This window comes from Candoia aspera, chromosome 2, assembly GCF_035149785.1.
Source record: "Candoia aspera isolate rCanAsp1 chromosome 2, rCanAsp1.hap2, whole genome shotgun sequence".
Classification (NCBI taxonomy): domain Eukaryota; kingdom Metazoa; phylum Chordata; class Lepidosauria; order Squamata; family Boidae; genus Candoia; species Candoia aspera.
In genome coordinates this window covers 147,620,769-147,636,941 of record NC_086154.1, presented here as the reverse complement: position 1 = coordinate 147,636,941, position 16,173 = coordinate 147,620,769, and the positions used below count along the sequence as shown (strand labels likewise).

Genomic DNA, 16,173 nt, shown 5'->3' with positions numbered 1-16,173 from the left:
AATACTGGTTTAGAATATCTGTCATGATCGCCGTTGCGATGTTTGCGACATCGTAACGGCTCGCATGACAAAGCGCGGATGCGTGTCAATGTCTGGAGAGGTGCGAGCGATGAACCGGACAAAAGAAGGTAATGGGGTTGGGAGATCTACTGAACAAACAAGGTCCCATCACCTGGTAATCGGCCATTGATGCCCCTGATGAAGAAAGGATCAGGGCGAGGTTCGGAAAGGCGTGTCCGGGCTTTCGAGGAATATCGAGGTCTAATCGCCCGGTAATGGACCATTACCTCGCAGGAAGATAAACAGGGCAATGCCCGGGGCGAATGGGGCTGGACAACCTCTCACCTATCAAGTCTTGATGGCCTGTCACTCCGTGGAACTCGTGGGGCACACCCAGGGAGTGTGGGGGTGGAGCGCTGTTTGGCACGAGACTATTTAATTCAACTTTTGGCGCGCTTCCCTCACTCTCAGCTTTTTACTGGTGTGCATTCCATTCTAAATAAAAGCCAGAGCTTAAACTTGATTTAGAGTCTGAGTCTTTTATTTGGTCTTAGGCATTCCTTACAATATCTAAGGTATGATCCAAGCATATATTAAGATAAGAGCTGGCGTCCAATGAGAGAATTAAGGATGTGTTTTGCCCTCTCTTCTAGCTTTGACATTGCTGAAGAGACAGGAGGAAAAAAATGGACAGTTCTGAATAAAAGAGAAGTCACCAACTTATCTTGCAACAGGGAATGTAGGAGTCCAAATGCATGTGCAAGATAACGACCACCAAAAAGATTTCAAAATTTCATTTACAGGATTTAAGTTGAACCTATTTCTAGTTATAAAAGCAGGTAACAACAGTAACATTCTTAGGAATGTCTGTATCACCTGCTTAAAATATAACTGATGAATTCCTGACGTGTGAAAATCCCTCAGTGCTACATGGTCCCTTCACCACAGAAGAATTACCCTTCAAAACAAAGAGTTGCACTAGGTCTTTGTCAATCAAATATTGTCAATCAATAATCAATGGGGGCAGGGCGAGTCACTTTTATAATAAGGGATTAGCCTGAAGCACTGCCCAAGGAATGTTGGGAAGAAGTGGGACAAGAGGAGAATAAAACAGTAACAACTCAAGAATGGGAGGTTGAATGGCAAAAAGGAAAGGAAACAAATATATCTTAAGACGTGTTTCATACTAAATAACATCTGTGAAATGAGTGTTCTCATTTCAAGAAGAAAAAGATTATCTGGTGCATATTCATATATACTCTTTCACTGGAAATTCAAAGTTTTATATCATCTGCTGCTTGGGTGAAACTGAGCCTAAGGTAGCAAGCTGCGCAGAAGAAATTGAGATTCTGATACAATATTCTCAAAATAGCATAGTCCCCAAATCAGCAGATAAACCATGTTGAATATCCTTTATGGAGAGACTGACAATGTAAATTTGGTATACGGAGTTAATGCTGACAAGGAGAACATACCAGAGGGATAACGCACATCAAAGTGTCTTTAAAAATACATGAATTGATTTGCATACATTTTTCTCGCTCTCTCCTATTCCATCCTTTTATTTGGGCAATAAACCAAAAGCCTGTGGCGCTTTCCCAATACCTACTTTTTCAAAAGATTTAAGCCAATTTTATTGCTTTTAATTGTTTTTATTTGTGATTGAGACTGAAGAAAATCAGAATTTAATCCTTCTCCACAACACTGAGATGAAAAAATACTTCTTCCCGTACCAGCATAACCTCAAAATCTGGTTCCCCTTTTCATTCAGAGCCATCAAGAATGACCCAGTTTAGAAAAAAAGGGATTATGAACAGAGAAGCTTGCACTATAAAAGAATTAAGATCACCGAATGAAAGTTATTCCCACCTGCAGCATATCATCTTGTTAAAAGGGCAAGACTAGTACTCTCCAGATTATATAAATTATTCTCCCATCACTACAGCCATGACCAAAAATCAGAGATTATTCAGTATATCGTCACACTTCAACTCAGTACAACAATAAATCTGGGTTCTTCATGCTCTCAGCTCTTTATACTAGAATTGGTTTACTCATCCAGAGACCCTCAGGAGCAGTTCACTAAGTGCTGACACAATATACAGCAAGCAGAACCTACATATATGTCAATGCTCCAGTTTAAATTCTAGGGAGCCGGGATCTGTTCTGATAACTATTCGCATGAGCTGCTACACCAGCTTCATATTGCTTCTTAAATGCTTAGCAGTGCTACAGATTTTCCTCAACTTTTGCAGCCTGTAGGTTGGTTCACTGCTCAGCTCCGCTATCGGTTCTGCAAGAATGGATTTATCAAATTTGTGTGCTGCTGAATCTAGCAGCTTACATACAGTAAGATCAGTGATTAAAACTTCTATGGTAAACAATGAAACTACATTATCCATAGTAAAATGTCCATGGTAACATATTCAATGGTAAGCAAAACAAAGAACAACCACTCCCAATGACACTGCAATAGATAAATTAGACACTGGCTGATTATAATCTCATTGCCATACATAAATAATCTGAAACAGTATCACAATTTATAACCATCAATCCACATACAATATATATTCAACCAATACACATACAAGACAACCATCATCCAAGAAAGGCCCTCCAGAATGGAATTCAGAAATTGTTTTACAGGGAGCATCCTAGGAACACAATTCAGGGGGGGCATCTTTGTGTTGGGGGGACAATGTGTGAATTCAGGTTCATAGCAGGTAACTGCCTTCCACCATCTTCTGATACATTAGCACTGTTCAATTTCACATTAATGTATGCTTATGTTTGAACGCAAGACATTATTCATATGAAGAAAGAATAGCTAAAAGGAATTCATTCAATAAAGCAATACATAGCCTTGCCTGAAATTGCATCATTTTTAGTATGGGGACAAACGAATGATACAGTATAAACCCTATTGGATGCAATAGGGTTACCCATGTCCCCACTGAGATTGGAGAGACATACTCACAGGGCAGTGATACAACAGCCTCCTCGAGATGGGGAGGTGCTTTGGTTCTAGAGCAGCTTTCCATTATTTATATTTAGTTCTGGGGGATTAGTTCAACAACTGCTGCTTGCAGTGTGCATATTTTAACACCCAAGTTTCTATTTCTTTAGCTGTTGGCTTCAACACATAAACATTACAATGCAAGTCATATTTACTACTCAGTAAGTTGCATTCAAAAGCATGCAAATGCGAGTAGGTAAACAGGTACCGCTTCGGCAGGAAGGTAACAGCATTCCATGACTGTCATGCTGGCCACATGACTGCAGAAGTGTCTTGGGACAATGCTGGCTCTTCGGCCATGAAACGGAGATGAGCACCACCCCCTAGTGTTGGACACGACTAAACGGGAACCTTTACCTTTACCTAAGTTGCATTAAGTTCAGTGGGATTTACTGCCAAATAAGTATCCAGAGAAAGTTAACCCCATCCCCACCAGCAAATCCAGATTTCTTTTATAAAGTGCCAGGGAGACATAGCATGCTCTGCATTCAGAAAAATACTTGGGACAGGCCAACAGATATAAGATCATACTGGATCAACAAAAATCACGCATACATATTGTACATAGAAAATGGGAGTATGGCAAGAATAGGAACAGAATGCCAATGTGCAGCTCACTGAATTAAATGGGAAGAATAGCAGGCAAACTATTTTATGGGAAGTAAGATCACAGTGCCAAGAAACCAGGTGAATCACTGCCTAAGTAACTCAATGAACAAGTATGGGTGGGTTGCCTCATTATTGCAGTTAACCAACCCATTTCCCCTGTCAGCCATATGGCTTGCTTTATTTATTCATCACCCACATCCTACGTGGCGTAGAGTGTCCAATCTAAAAACAGCCATAAAATAATACATAATTTAAACATGCAATCATAAACATAAAATTACAATACTTCAATTAAAAACTTCCAGACTGAACATCCTTGGAAAAGAATCGTCTTCACCAACTTTTGAAAAGACAGAAGGGTAGGCCAACCTGACCTCAGGGGGCATGCCATTCTGGGGGGCTGCAACTAAGAAGGTTGTTCTCTGAGTGCCAGCCCCCCCCCCAATCTCCAGTGGGATGGGCACCTGAAGCATCCCCTCCCTGCTTCACGCAGATTCTACCTGGAGGAAGTGAGCCCAGGGGTAGCAAGAGCTCAAGTGTATAGAGCTTACAGATAATCACCAGCACTTTGAATTGGGCCAGAAGCCAATAGCAACCAGCTCCCATAAAATAGGGGTTATTCTGCTGAACCAGCTGGTACCAGACAGCAAGCAGGCAGCTGTATTCTATGCCAGCTGCACTTCTGAATCACTTTCAGGGACAGCCCTATGTAAAGGAAATGAGAGAAGTCTAGCTGAGAGATGACAAGGGAATAAGGCATTGTCTTCAGCACCTCCTGGTGTAACTGCCAGAGCTGGTCAAAGGCTCTCCTTTTTTATATTTCAGGCTTCGCTAAGATGATTCCTTCTAAATATTTTAGATTCCCATTAGCCTCAATTACATGGCCAATAATTAGGGATAATGGGAGATGTAGTTCAACCATCTACAGGACTCCAGGCTGGCCTATCTCACAGCAGTGTAGGAGAAAAATACAAAACATGATAACCAGCAGAGATTTTTTTTTCCTTCAAGAGGCTGCACATCTCCAGCTTTTACGACTTGAGAAGGCTTCATCATTAGAGAAACGAGTCTTTGTCCATCCCCACACAAGCAAAACCAGAATTCTACACTTCATAGAACTGCTAATGCCAATTTACTCAAATGGCATAATTAATACAAGCCATATAAATCTGCTTCTTTGGTGGCAAATTTGGGTTGCCTTGTAATAGCCGTTTCTCCTCTTTCTTTTAAACTTGGGAATCCATATAGCTCTGGCCGAAACTAGCATCCATTCAGGGAGTTCCCCAGATCTCTGTTACTTCTAATGCAACATACTGTATCATCTCATTGCAAGAGCGGTTGCATAAGTGTATATGCATATGCCCTTCATAGGCCATTCGTTCCAGCCCCGGGGCCACGGCTTGACAGTGAGGGGAACTACAAGCCCAAACCCCTGAAGCAGAAACAGAGATTCAAGCCTCCACACAGGCGTACAATATCAGGGGTGCACATCTTGCTGAGATGTTATAGTTTGAGGCAGATCAGAGATTCTTAACAAAGGGACTTCGGCTGGGGGGCGGGGAAGCAAGCAGGAGGGCCACTCACTTGGTCCTGCAGAGTGCGAAGGGCCAATTCATGCTCTTTTTGACAACTCTGCAGCTGGTCCTTTAATTCCAAGAAGCCCTGAGAAAGGAGGAAGGAACAAACCAAAGGCAGAACGTAAAGGGAAGAGATCACTGTTGCATTAGATCCCAGTAGGGTCACACCCTAGATGGAGAGAACTACACCCATAAAAATTATCAGCTGGAATCAATAAACCTCAGAACCATTAAAGAGATAAAAGCACAGATTCTTCCCTTTCTTAGGGGGAAAAAAAGGGGGGGATCCTTTCTTCTAGGGCAGGAAACAAACTGCCCATTGTTAGCTACGTTTATGCTTTATTCGCTTTAACAGTCTATGGCTTTTCCCTAAGGAATTCCAGGAACTATAGTTCCATGAGATACTACCAATTATCTGGTGAGTGGGACAGCCTATACATTTGATTTATAAACAAACAAATAACCCCAGCTCCTTCATATTTCTCATACATCTCAAGTTTCGTTGGGAAAACTTGTGGCAGTTAACTCCAACAAGACAGCCATGCTTTAGGCCAGTGTTCCTCAGCCTCAGCAGTGTTAAGATGCGTGGACTTCAACTCCCAGAATTCCCCAGCCAGCCATGCTGGCTGGGGAATTCTGGGAGTTGAAGTCCACGCATCTTAACACTGCTGAGGCTGAGGAACACTGCTTTAGACACTGAAAGGCCAAAACTATTCTAACTATTCTATTCTAAGATTAGAGAACTGAGGCTGAAAAGAATTGGGCAAGTACAGAGCTGAGCTTTGCATCAAGAACTCTCACCTGATAAAACTAAGCACTTCTGCTGAAGAGCTTTTCCTGCTGACGCAGCAAAGCTCCTGGACATGCTTCCTAAATCGTATGAATCAGGCCCCTTTAGCCACGCCTTAAATGTGGCTCAGTCTAAACTACAGAAGAAAGAAAAATGACTTTTACCTGGTTTGTGGTCTGGAGCTCCTGCTGCAGCTTCTGGTTGCGAACCTGCAGAGATTTGAGCTCCTCTTCCTTCCGTTGCTGGATCTCCTCAATTTTGGTCCTGAACAGAGGAAGGGAGAATTCGTTTACTGAGGAGAGGGCATTCAGGGACAATGCTTTCTCCTCAAGCATCTGCTTTTGAGTAATTCTGCCAGTGGTTTCAATCTCCCTCTCTTTGTAGCTAATAATCTCCTCTCCCACCTCCCTACTAGCGGGGGAAATGCCTCCTTTTCATTCCCATCTCATCCACTCATCCCCATTTCCAGCTTTATTGATTCTTTTCCCAGGAATATGCTTCCTTACCCAACTTTCTCCTCAACACCCACCACTGCAGCAGATCTTTCCTCCAAAGCCCAATGCTCCAGCCTCATATCCAGACTTCCCGTTAAAATCTGCACCCAGCCGATGCAAATTCCAACCAAGAAAAGAAGCAAGTACCATCATTTTTCAGTTATGCTCAACTCTGGGAACTTACATGGGCATAGCCATACTTTCCAAGCAGTGTTATGAAAGTGGTTTGCCACTGCCTTCTTCCAGAGTAATGTATGAATTACAGCTCTGAGCCTCCCAGATGGACCCCCATCTGAACAGTAATTAAGACTAACTTTGCATAGCCTTCAAGACCAGCCAAGGTCAGCTAAGAGATGCAGCGCTGGATCTACATTATGCAGGTGTGTCTAATCTATTCTGTATCAGGGTCTGCTTTACATAGATCATTTGTTTTTGCTAATCAAGGATGATACATACCAGCACTCTTGCACTTAAGGGCGCCACTTACCCTCGCTGTATTATATTGCTTTGTCCAACTATATTAGTCTGCTATTTTATTATGAATGTAATTTTCTTGGTATAGCAACCGAAAGCCATCCTGCATGCTCTGATAAGAACAAAGAGGACTGGCATAAATAAATACAAGAAAAATGGGGCCAATGATCATTCAGGAGGCTGGGAAAAATGGGGACAGTCCCCAGGCTTTCTGCATACTTAACTGGACCCACTTCAGACCAGTCAGGCATGAGTGCAATTCATTCCACGCCATCAGCTGGCTGGCTCAGCGGATTCCGATGGGGATCACCTTACCAGACTTTATGTAATGCTTTCACGCTGCAGTGATTTTCTGCTGGTCTGGATTGTAATACTGGCAGTGAATTTCAGCTCTCTGCCTTCCTCCTGTTGCTTCTTCCACACTCCCCAAAGCCCCAGCTTCAAATGTCCTTTGGAAAGCTTTACCCCAACCGCCCGGCTTATCTGAAAAGTGCACCATGTACTGGCGCAAAAGCTGAAATTCCAGATTGCTCAGCCCATACCTGCTGTCATTGTAGAGAGCTTCCTTTTCTGTCTGAAGCCGCACAAAGCTACAAGAAAGAGGAAGAGAAGGCAAGAGAGAGAGACATTAAAACAGAATAGAAGAGAGGCTAAAGCTGGGTTCCCAAAGAGAAGCCACCCTGCAGAGCGTATTAACATACTCTTGTCAGTGAGGGAAGGAGCATCCATTCAAATTTCTCAAGATGAGAGCAAACTTCCACACTGAACCTTCTCTTGTAACAAGAACAGCAAACAGAAATAGGTGGAAGCCTGGCTAGCTAATAAGAAGTAAACCCTTATCCTAATGTGACCAAGTTCCCCCGCCCAAACATACCTCTCTTGCTTCTTCTTAAGTTTCTCCATAAGCTGCACAAGAGAGAAAAAGCCGTAAGTTCCCACCAGCAATCCTCACCTCCCGCCCCACCCCCCAGAATGGGACCAGCCATTCAAACCTCTCTCCCTTCCTTACCTTGGTGAGCTCTTGCTGCAGGCGGGATGTCTCTGTTGTCTTGGATGCCTATAGGAGGGGAAGGAGAGGCAAACACAGCCATCTGTCTCAAGCTTTCAAAGTCTTTCACTGACTTGGCAATTGTTTTGAATAACTCCACCAGGTGGCTCTATAAGGCAACAGCCAGTTTTAGGGCAGTGGCGAGACAAGGAAGAGGCAACGTCTAGGCCAGGGTTTCTCCACCAGGGGTCCATGGAGCCTGAGGGTTCTGCAAGAGGTCACTAGGGGTTTCCTGGAGATCACAATTTATTTTAAAAATTATTTCAAATTTGGGCAACTTCATATTAAAGAGGTAAGTTTCGTTCTTTCTTTTTAGTTTAAGAACACTGTTAATGCATATATGCAGGCCTACCCATGAAACACATATAATAACTTTGTAACTTCTGGCCTATATTTGAGCCTGAAAGTGCAGGGGTTCCCTGAGGCCTGAAAAGTATTACAAAGGTTCCTCCGGGGTCAGAATGTTGAGAAAGGCTGGTCTAGGTTTCCTAGTTCAGAAACCAGCATGCTGGTGGTCATTTACTTTATCCCAGGCAAGCAAAAGTTCACCACTCACTCTCCTGGGAATAAAAATAAAAACAAAGGCCTGCGCTTGGGGACAAAGGACAAATCACTGGGACCAGGAGCTTCCAGGATCCTCTCCTGCTTTCAAGTCTCTGTATTATTCTTTCCTGAAACATTCCCTGCCCATGCCAGCACTGGTCATTTTGCTAGTAGCAGTTCCACTAGATGCAGCACACTTCCAATTCAATGTAATTTAGTTATTTACATGCGAAAAAAGCATGTAAGCCTGTAAAGCTTCACATGCGAATCCAGTTAGTGTGAGCCAGGGCAACTGGGCAACAAGTGTTTCTCTGGTGCTTGGACGATTGCTCAGGAATGGAGAGGGAAAAATTCAGTCTGGAGCAAGGATCCTGTGGTCCACTGAGATGCTGTTGAATTACCAGTCCCAGGAGCCCCAACCAGCCTAGCCTGTGGTGAGGAATGCTGAGAGCAAACAACATTTGACCACATCCCATGGACCACAGCTTCCTCAACCTGTGCATGGGACTCCTCCTCCTCCCCTGAAGATCAAGCCTGAGGTCAGAGTGTTCTGCTTTTCTCCATCTCCTTCAAGAGCTTTCCTGGAAATAGTCGCATTTCATTTGCACTGAGGAATGACCCCCCGCTCCCTACAAACTGCTTTCTGCTAGCGGCAACCTCCAGCCGAAGCAGGAACCAACATTTGCAATGGAGAGCGAATCTCAAGGAGTCCTTCTCACCTCAAGGCTCTGCAGCTGCTCCTTCAGAAGTATCTTCTCCTCCCTCTCGGTCTGCAGTTTCAGTTCAACCTCTGACAGAAGCTGCTGGGAGGTGGCGCTGCTGCTGCTGTCAAATGCCTGCTGCTCTGAAGCCTCCAGCACAGGGGGACAAGGATCCAGAGAAGCATCACCTTTCCCGCCACCTCGGTTTTCTGCTTGCCGGGCCACTTCCTTCTCATAGCGCTCCTGTAAAGCTGGAGAACAAGGGTCAGCCAGGGAAGTCCTGGCGAAAAGGATTCAGACGCAAAGTTCCCCATCCCCTCTATGGTCCTGAGTATGAAACCAAGAATACTTTAGTTTGGTTTATAAAGACCAAGCTCATAAAGGTGGGGTGCAGGGAAATAATATGTCCTAGATCAGTGTTTCTCAACCTTGGCAAGCTTAAGAGGGGAATTCCCCAGCCAGCATGCTGATTGATTATGGAGGAAATACACTGCAATCTTCATTTTTTATGCTACTTCCTTTTTATGTTGTATCAGAAACTACTTGTTGGAAGCTGCTTCCCAGATTTCAGCAGTTCTCATAAAAAGACATAAAAAGAGGCAGTTAGCAGATTGGCAATCAGCCCCAATTAGAACTCTTACAAGGACCTCTAGCCTATTGTGTTTCCTGCTGTTCCTCGTCTTGACCTTCCTTGAACCCACACCTCTACTGCCTCCTTCCATGACTTGGCTGATCTTAGCTTTGTCCCCTACCCCTTTCCAACATTCGCACATTCTGGCCTACCCCTGGCACACGGAGGTTGGGGCCATAAAGCAGGCACCCCTCCGGAACAATTGCTAGGCTGACGGAACAGAGCAGCTTGCAGGTGGGGGACAAGATATATTCTCTATGGCAACCTTCCCCATCGTGGGTGTCCTTCAACTGTGTGGACTTCAATGGCCAGAATTCTCAGCAATGGCTGGATTTGGGGAAGGCTGCTCTACAGTGTTCCACCTTGTCAATCTTCCCCCTGAAGTCAGCCTGTCCAATTCCCTGGACTTTCCAATCTTCAGTTTGAGTCCCCATGGTTGTATGCAAGCAAGAATGGTACCTGCCATGTTCTTCTGCAGGGCAGAGTTCTCTGCCTGCAGTCTTAACAACTCGCCATCCACAGAGCTGGCTGGGAACACCCCTTCACTGGCTACTGCTGTCTTCCCTTCCCGAAGACTCTGATTCTCCTTCTCCAACTGCTCAATCTGGGAGCACAGCTATATTTGAGAGACCAAAGGACTAGATTTCAGCAAATAGTACATTTCCCATCACATTTAACAAAGACCACAGACAATCCACCTGGGAGGAAATTGGTCTGCAGCTGAACCCAGTTCTTCATGGCAAGAAAAAGCACTTGTTATCCCAGCTCCCTAAAACAAGCCACAAGAGTGCACTCTAAAGAGTTGACTATAAGGGATGCAGCCTCCCTTCACTCTACAATGGCTTTGATTGTATACAATGAGGAGTAACCTAATAATCACAACAAATGCCTAGGAAAATTCTCCCCTGGCCGATTAGCCTGCACTTTTCCAATCTCAGTAAGCATGCAAACAGCAGTTGCTAAAAAAAGCCTCCCACTCAGAATGTTTTGTAATAGCACACAAATGACTCAAACACCACACTCTCTGGAGTGAGAGTGGGGGTGGAAGGAAAAAGAAAAACTTTTGCAGCAACTGGACTGGCCAATTTGAGAGGCAAACTAGGGTGAAAGACAAGGAAAAAATTATTCACATGCATGAAGAAGTATGTTGGGGAGCTGAAGGTTGATGTTCCTCCCACCCACACTTTATATTTAATATCTCTTTTGGGCTGGCTGTGATAACAAAGAAAAGCAATGGTTGGAAAATATAAGATTAGCCATGGAGACAAAAAACCTTTGAGACCTGAGCTGAAGATGCCAGATTAAAAGTATTAAATTATGTATGTACTGCAGTTAAGCATGTTGTGCAACACTTTAGATTCAGTGAGCAAAAGTGTTTCGAAGGACACAGGAGAGTGAACTTAGCACCTGCCTGCAACACCTTAACAAGGCCTTTTCCCAGAACTGATCCTGGGAAAGAGAGCAGCTGCTTTAAGGGGCTTGAGACAGGTGCTACATTTGCACACCTGTGCCTTCCCATATACTGTGGACATTGAATCTGAAGCAACTCACAATCCTAATTCATTCTGTTCTGACTTTGAATGTGGTTCCTGCACTTTTGTAACTAAGTTTTGAAGATCTGGATGTTTTCAAACCAAGGCTGGGTAGACATTTGTTAAGATACTTGACTTTGGATTTCTGCACTGGCCAGATGGTTGAATGCAATTGTCTAAATGATCCTTTCCAAGTCTATGGTTCTAGACTTCCATCTCAGAATTCTGCACGGTTGATCAGTAGTGGTATTTGGTGGCACACAGCACCCCCTGGCATGACCCCGGTGGCACTGCAAAAGGAACATGAGTCCAGTACCTTGGAGAGCTCCTGCACAAGAGTACTGTTTTGCAGCCTGAAGTCATCCTCTTGGCTATGTAGTTTTCCCTGAAGCATTTCATTTTCGCTAAGCAGTGCATCCACCTCCTAGGGAAGCAAAGTCAGCAAAACTGCATGAGATCCCAAACACATAATCACTGCAAGGTTCGCTTCCCTCCACTAGATGGCAGACCCAAATCCTCAAGCAGATCAGGCCTCTTTGGCCAATCTCCCAACTATATTAGAAAATGTCCTCACCTGCTACCTTCCTGCCTTTTTTCCTACTAAGATTCTAGATGGTCCATCTTATGGCAAGTGGCCCTTAGTTCATGATGGAATGCCAGCAGTTATGCAGTGGGTAGCAGAGAAATTGGGGCAGGATGCATCCAAGAGGAGGAACAGATAGAAGAGATATGGAAATCATATTTTCTATTCCATCTAGACCACTATCAGCTGCTATTTCTCTCTGTTATTTTTTTTTCAGACCAACAAAGTTATACATGCATATGAAATGGCTTCTTTAAATTGGGGGGCTTCTGGATATCTGTATAAAAATCATAGATCAGCAAAACCAGAGAACTAGGACTGCCCCCATTTGGGCTTAGATTACTGACACTCCCTCTGGGCAGGGAGGTTGGAATCATCTAGGAGAAGGAAAGGAAGACTTGCAGATAGGTGGGGGACAAAAAGGTATTAGTGACAAGTGATGGCAGATAAGAAAGTCTGGATCCAGGCAGGACAGAACTTGACACAGCAACTGACACTATATACTGATACCTTACCTGAGCCTTTTTACTCTTATTCAGAGCCTGGGAAAGAAAGAAAGTTGTTAACAATTCACCAATAAGGTTTAGACACAGGATCAATGGCACCAAAATACTGATTTTTATTATGCTTATTGCTTACTCTCATAGATCCCCTGAAGAATGACTATAAACTCCTGTAATTACAAATCTGAAATTGTTGAAGTCTAAGACTACCCATTTTTAAAACCCAGTTGTGCCCTTTCACCACTTAAAAATGCAAGAATGGGAATGTAATATGGGAAAGGATTGCCTACAATTATTAATCTACAACATCTTTTTTGAAAGTCACAAAACGTGAATCTAAAAGGGAATAATAAGCCAGATCTAGTGTTACAACTTTTTAACATTCATTTGTATGAGTAATTAGTCATTTTTATCCAGAGTAGAGTATAAAAATCAAGAAATATGCACTAATGGTTCTGTGATTCTTTGGTGATCTTCCCCCCAAAGAAAATTTACATTGTCTACTAATGCATACCCGCTACTCCATTAAAGAATCTCACTTTACCTTCTGAGCCTTAGCAAATTCTTTGTCTAAATAGGCCACCCGTTGTCGAAGCCCCTTTAATTCTACAAAATTAAGAGAAGAACAATTCAGAATTAGGAAAATATTTTAGGAAAAGAGTATCTGTCTTTTGCCATTCTGAACACGTAGGATATGGTATGAAATATGGTATCTGATCCTAAATTCCTAACCATTCTGACTTTTGAATGGGTATGTAAAAAGCATGTTTCTAGCCCTCAGTTCCATCAGTCTGCCAGATGTAAAAGCATCTAAACAACAATGCATGCTTACTTTGGCCTTCAGAACACAAGAAACAAAAGACAGACCACAGACTTAGAGCAGCAAGATACACAAAAGGACAGTTTTAATTGCAAGTCGAGAAAGATTTTTTTTAAAAAAATTTATGCCTTTCAAATGATGCAGAGAACATAGTCATATTAAAGATGGGAGAAGCAGTTACACAACAACAAAGGAAGAACAAAAATATCATCACTGGAGAATAGCTAAATGAAATCCTATTTCCTCTCCAAGCCTAGAGCCAGAGAAGCTACAAGGAAGGGGGAAAAGAGGAGGTGAATGCTTTACAGCCACTCTCTGAGTACAGGATAAATATAAGTTTGGCAACCCCCTAAGAACTTCGTGCAATTTATTCTGCTTTTGCTCTTCACAGGGAGGGATATGGCACTAAACAGGCACTGGTGCCTTACCCTTGAACCACAGGGAAGCTTCTTTGGCAATCTGCCTGCTTGTAAGATTTCATCATACATTGTCTGTGCACCTTTAAACAAAACTTCACAATCACACGGGAGAAAAAGTCAATTCTTTTAAATGGGAACTGAGTTCTATGTCAGTACTACATTCTAGCTATTTCTTGTACAGTTGCAAACCACCACATATGGTAACTTTTCACATACTTCGGAAGCCATTCGTTCCACTACCTTCTTTCTACTATAGCTGGGGGTTATACCGGAGGGTCTGCTGCACGGTCCAGTGGAGGCCCTGGCTGCTGCCTGGAATAGGGAGGCAGCTGGGGCCTTGGACAGGATCGCGCCTGAGCTACCTCTCTTGTCCCATTGAACCCGGCACTCCCCGTGGTTCACAGAGGAGTTGAGGGTTCTGAAGAGGATTAAGAGATGTCTAGAGCGCCGCTGGAGGGAGACAAAGACAGAGTCTGACTGAACACAGGTTAGAGCCACTATTAAGGCCTACCTTGTGGCAGTAAGAGCGGCAAAACATCAACATTTCTCCACTCTTATTGCATCTGCAGAATGCCGCCCCGTGACCCTGTTTAAGGTCACTCGATCCCTTCTGAGGAAGGGGGGCCTGGTGACCTATCTTCAGGGCCATGCTGAGGCGTTTTCTGAGCATCTGCAGGATAAAATCGCTCAGATCCGTTTTAAGTTGGACTTCAAGCATGAGGCAGGGTCTGTGGAGATGCCGAGGGAATGGACTTACCTTGTTATCTGGGAGCACTTTGACCCTGTTGGGCCCAAGGAAGTAGACAGGACCCTCTGGACTGTAAACACCAACACCTGCCAACTAGACCCATGCCCCTCCTGACTAGTGAAAGCAGCATGGGAGGTGACATGAGGTTGGGTCCAAGCAATGGTAAATGCATCTTTGAGAGAAGGGGTGTTTCTGCCGGTCTTTAAGGAGGCACTGGTGCAGCCCCTCCTCAAAGAACCATCACTGGACCTTATTGTTTTGGACAATTTTCGTCCAGTCTCCCACCTCCCCTTTTTGGGAAAGGTGGCTGAGAAAATGGTGGCATTGCAGCTCCAGAGGCTTCTGGATGAAACAGATTATCTGGACCCCTTCCAGTCAGGTTTCAGGCCCAGATATGGAACAGAAACAACACTGGTCGCTCTTATGGATGATCTCTGGCGGGAGCAGGATGGGGGCAGTGCATCCATCCTTGCTCTTCTTGATGTCTCAGCGGCTTTCGATACCATCAACCATGGTATTCTTTTGGGTTGGCTCAGGGAGTTGGGGGTGGGCGGCGTGGTCTTGCGCTGGTTCAACTCCTTCCTCCAGAGCTCGTCCCAATCGGTGGTGATAGGGAGCAGGAGATCTGGCCCATGGACCCTCCTTTGTGGGGTGTTACAGGGCTCAGTACCCTCTCTGCTCCTTTTCAACATCTACATGAAACTGCTGAGCGAGATCATCCGTCACCACAGGATGAGATATCATCAATATGCTGATGATACTCACTTATACACCTCCGTCCTGGGTGAAGTAAGTGATGCTGTGACTGTTCTAACCCAGTGCCTGGGGGCTGTGGGGGGCTGGATGGGGAACAACATGCTTCAGCTGAACCCTGGTAAGATGGAGTGGCTGTGGGTGGGGGGCTCCTCGGTATCCGAGAATTTAACATCTTTGGTTCTGGATGGGGTCGCACTGCCCCAGACAGACTCAGTGCATAACCTGGGGGTCCTCCTGGACTCACGGCTCCTGCTAGAAGAGCAGGTGGCAGTTGTGGCCAGGAGGGCCTTTGCACAGCTTCATGTTGTGCACCAGTTACGCCCTTTCCTGGACTGGGAGGCCCTTCACACAGTCCTTCGTGCCCTGGTCATCTCCCATATAGACTACTGCAATGCGGTCTACATGGGGGCTACCCTTGAAGAGTATCCAGAAGCGACAGCTGGTCCAAAATGCAGCTGTGCGGGCAATTCTTGGTGCCCCTAGATTGGCACGTGTTACACCGCTGCTTCATGAGCTGCATTGGGTACCAGTCTGCTTCCAAATGCAATTCAAGATGCTGGTTATCACCTTTAAAGCACTTCATGGTATGGGTCCAGGTTACCTGAGGGACCGTCTCATCCCCATTGCATCAACCCGTCCCACCCGATCATGCAGAGAGGGCATGCTGCGGACCCCGTCTATAAGAGAATTCCATCTGGCAGGGTCCAGGAAGTGGGCCTTCTCTGCAGTGGCACCCGCCATCTGGAACACTCTTCCTCCAGAGATAAGACAGATTACATCTCTTGCGGCCTTCCAAAAACAATTGAAGACTTGGTTCTGCCACCTCGCTTGGGGCAGGAAGAGAAGTAATAACACCTGGAGATGGTTAGTGCCTTAAATGGCCCCTTTAGATACACATGAATGATATTCCAACTGCTACCATCATC

At 44.6% G+C, this 16,173-nt stretch overlaps 1 protein-coding gene across 5 annotated transcripts in view; it reads right to left on the bottom strand.

Moving 5' to 3' along the window:
- Positions 1–16,173, bottom strand: part of GRIPAP1 (GRIP1 associated protein 1) — a 64,319-nt gene that overhangs the window by 44,660 nt on the left and 3,486 nt on the right. For all 5 annotated transcript variants that reach the window (XR_010067253.1, XM_063294141.1, XM_063294143.1 and 2 more), the window contains exons 3-12: positions 13,049–13,110; positions 12,517–12,543; positions 11,735–11,842; positions 10,346–10,502; positions 9,274–9,506; positions 7,973–8,020; positions 7,838–7,869; positions 7,506–7,553; positions 6,160–6,259; positions 5,213–5,290 (exon numbers count right to left, since the gene is read on the bottom strand). Coding sequence is in view for 4 of the 5 variants with exons in the window: in XM_063294141.1 (XP_063150211.1) it covers positions 5,213–5,290; positions 6,160–6,259; positions 7,506–7,553; positions 7,838–7,869; positions 7,973–8,020; positions 9,274–9,506; positions 10,346–10,502; positions 11,735–11,842; positions 12,517–12,543; positions 13,049–13,110 (893 nt within the window). In the remaining variant the exon portion in view is untranslated. The remainder of the gene's footprint in view (positions 1–5,212; positions 5,291–6,159; positions 6,260–7,505; positions 7,554–7,837; positions 7,870–7,972; positions 8,021–9,273; positions 9,507–10,345; positions 10,503–11,734; positions 11,843–12,516; positions 12,544–13,048; positions 13,111–16,173) is intronic.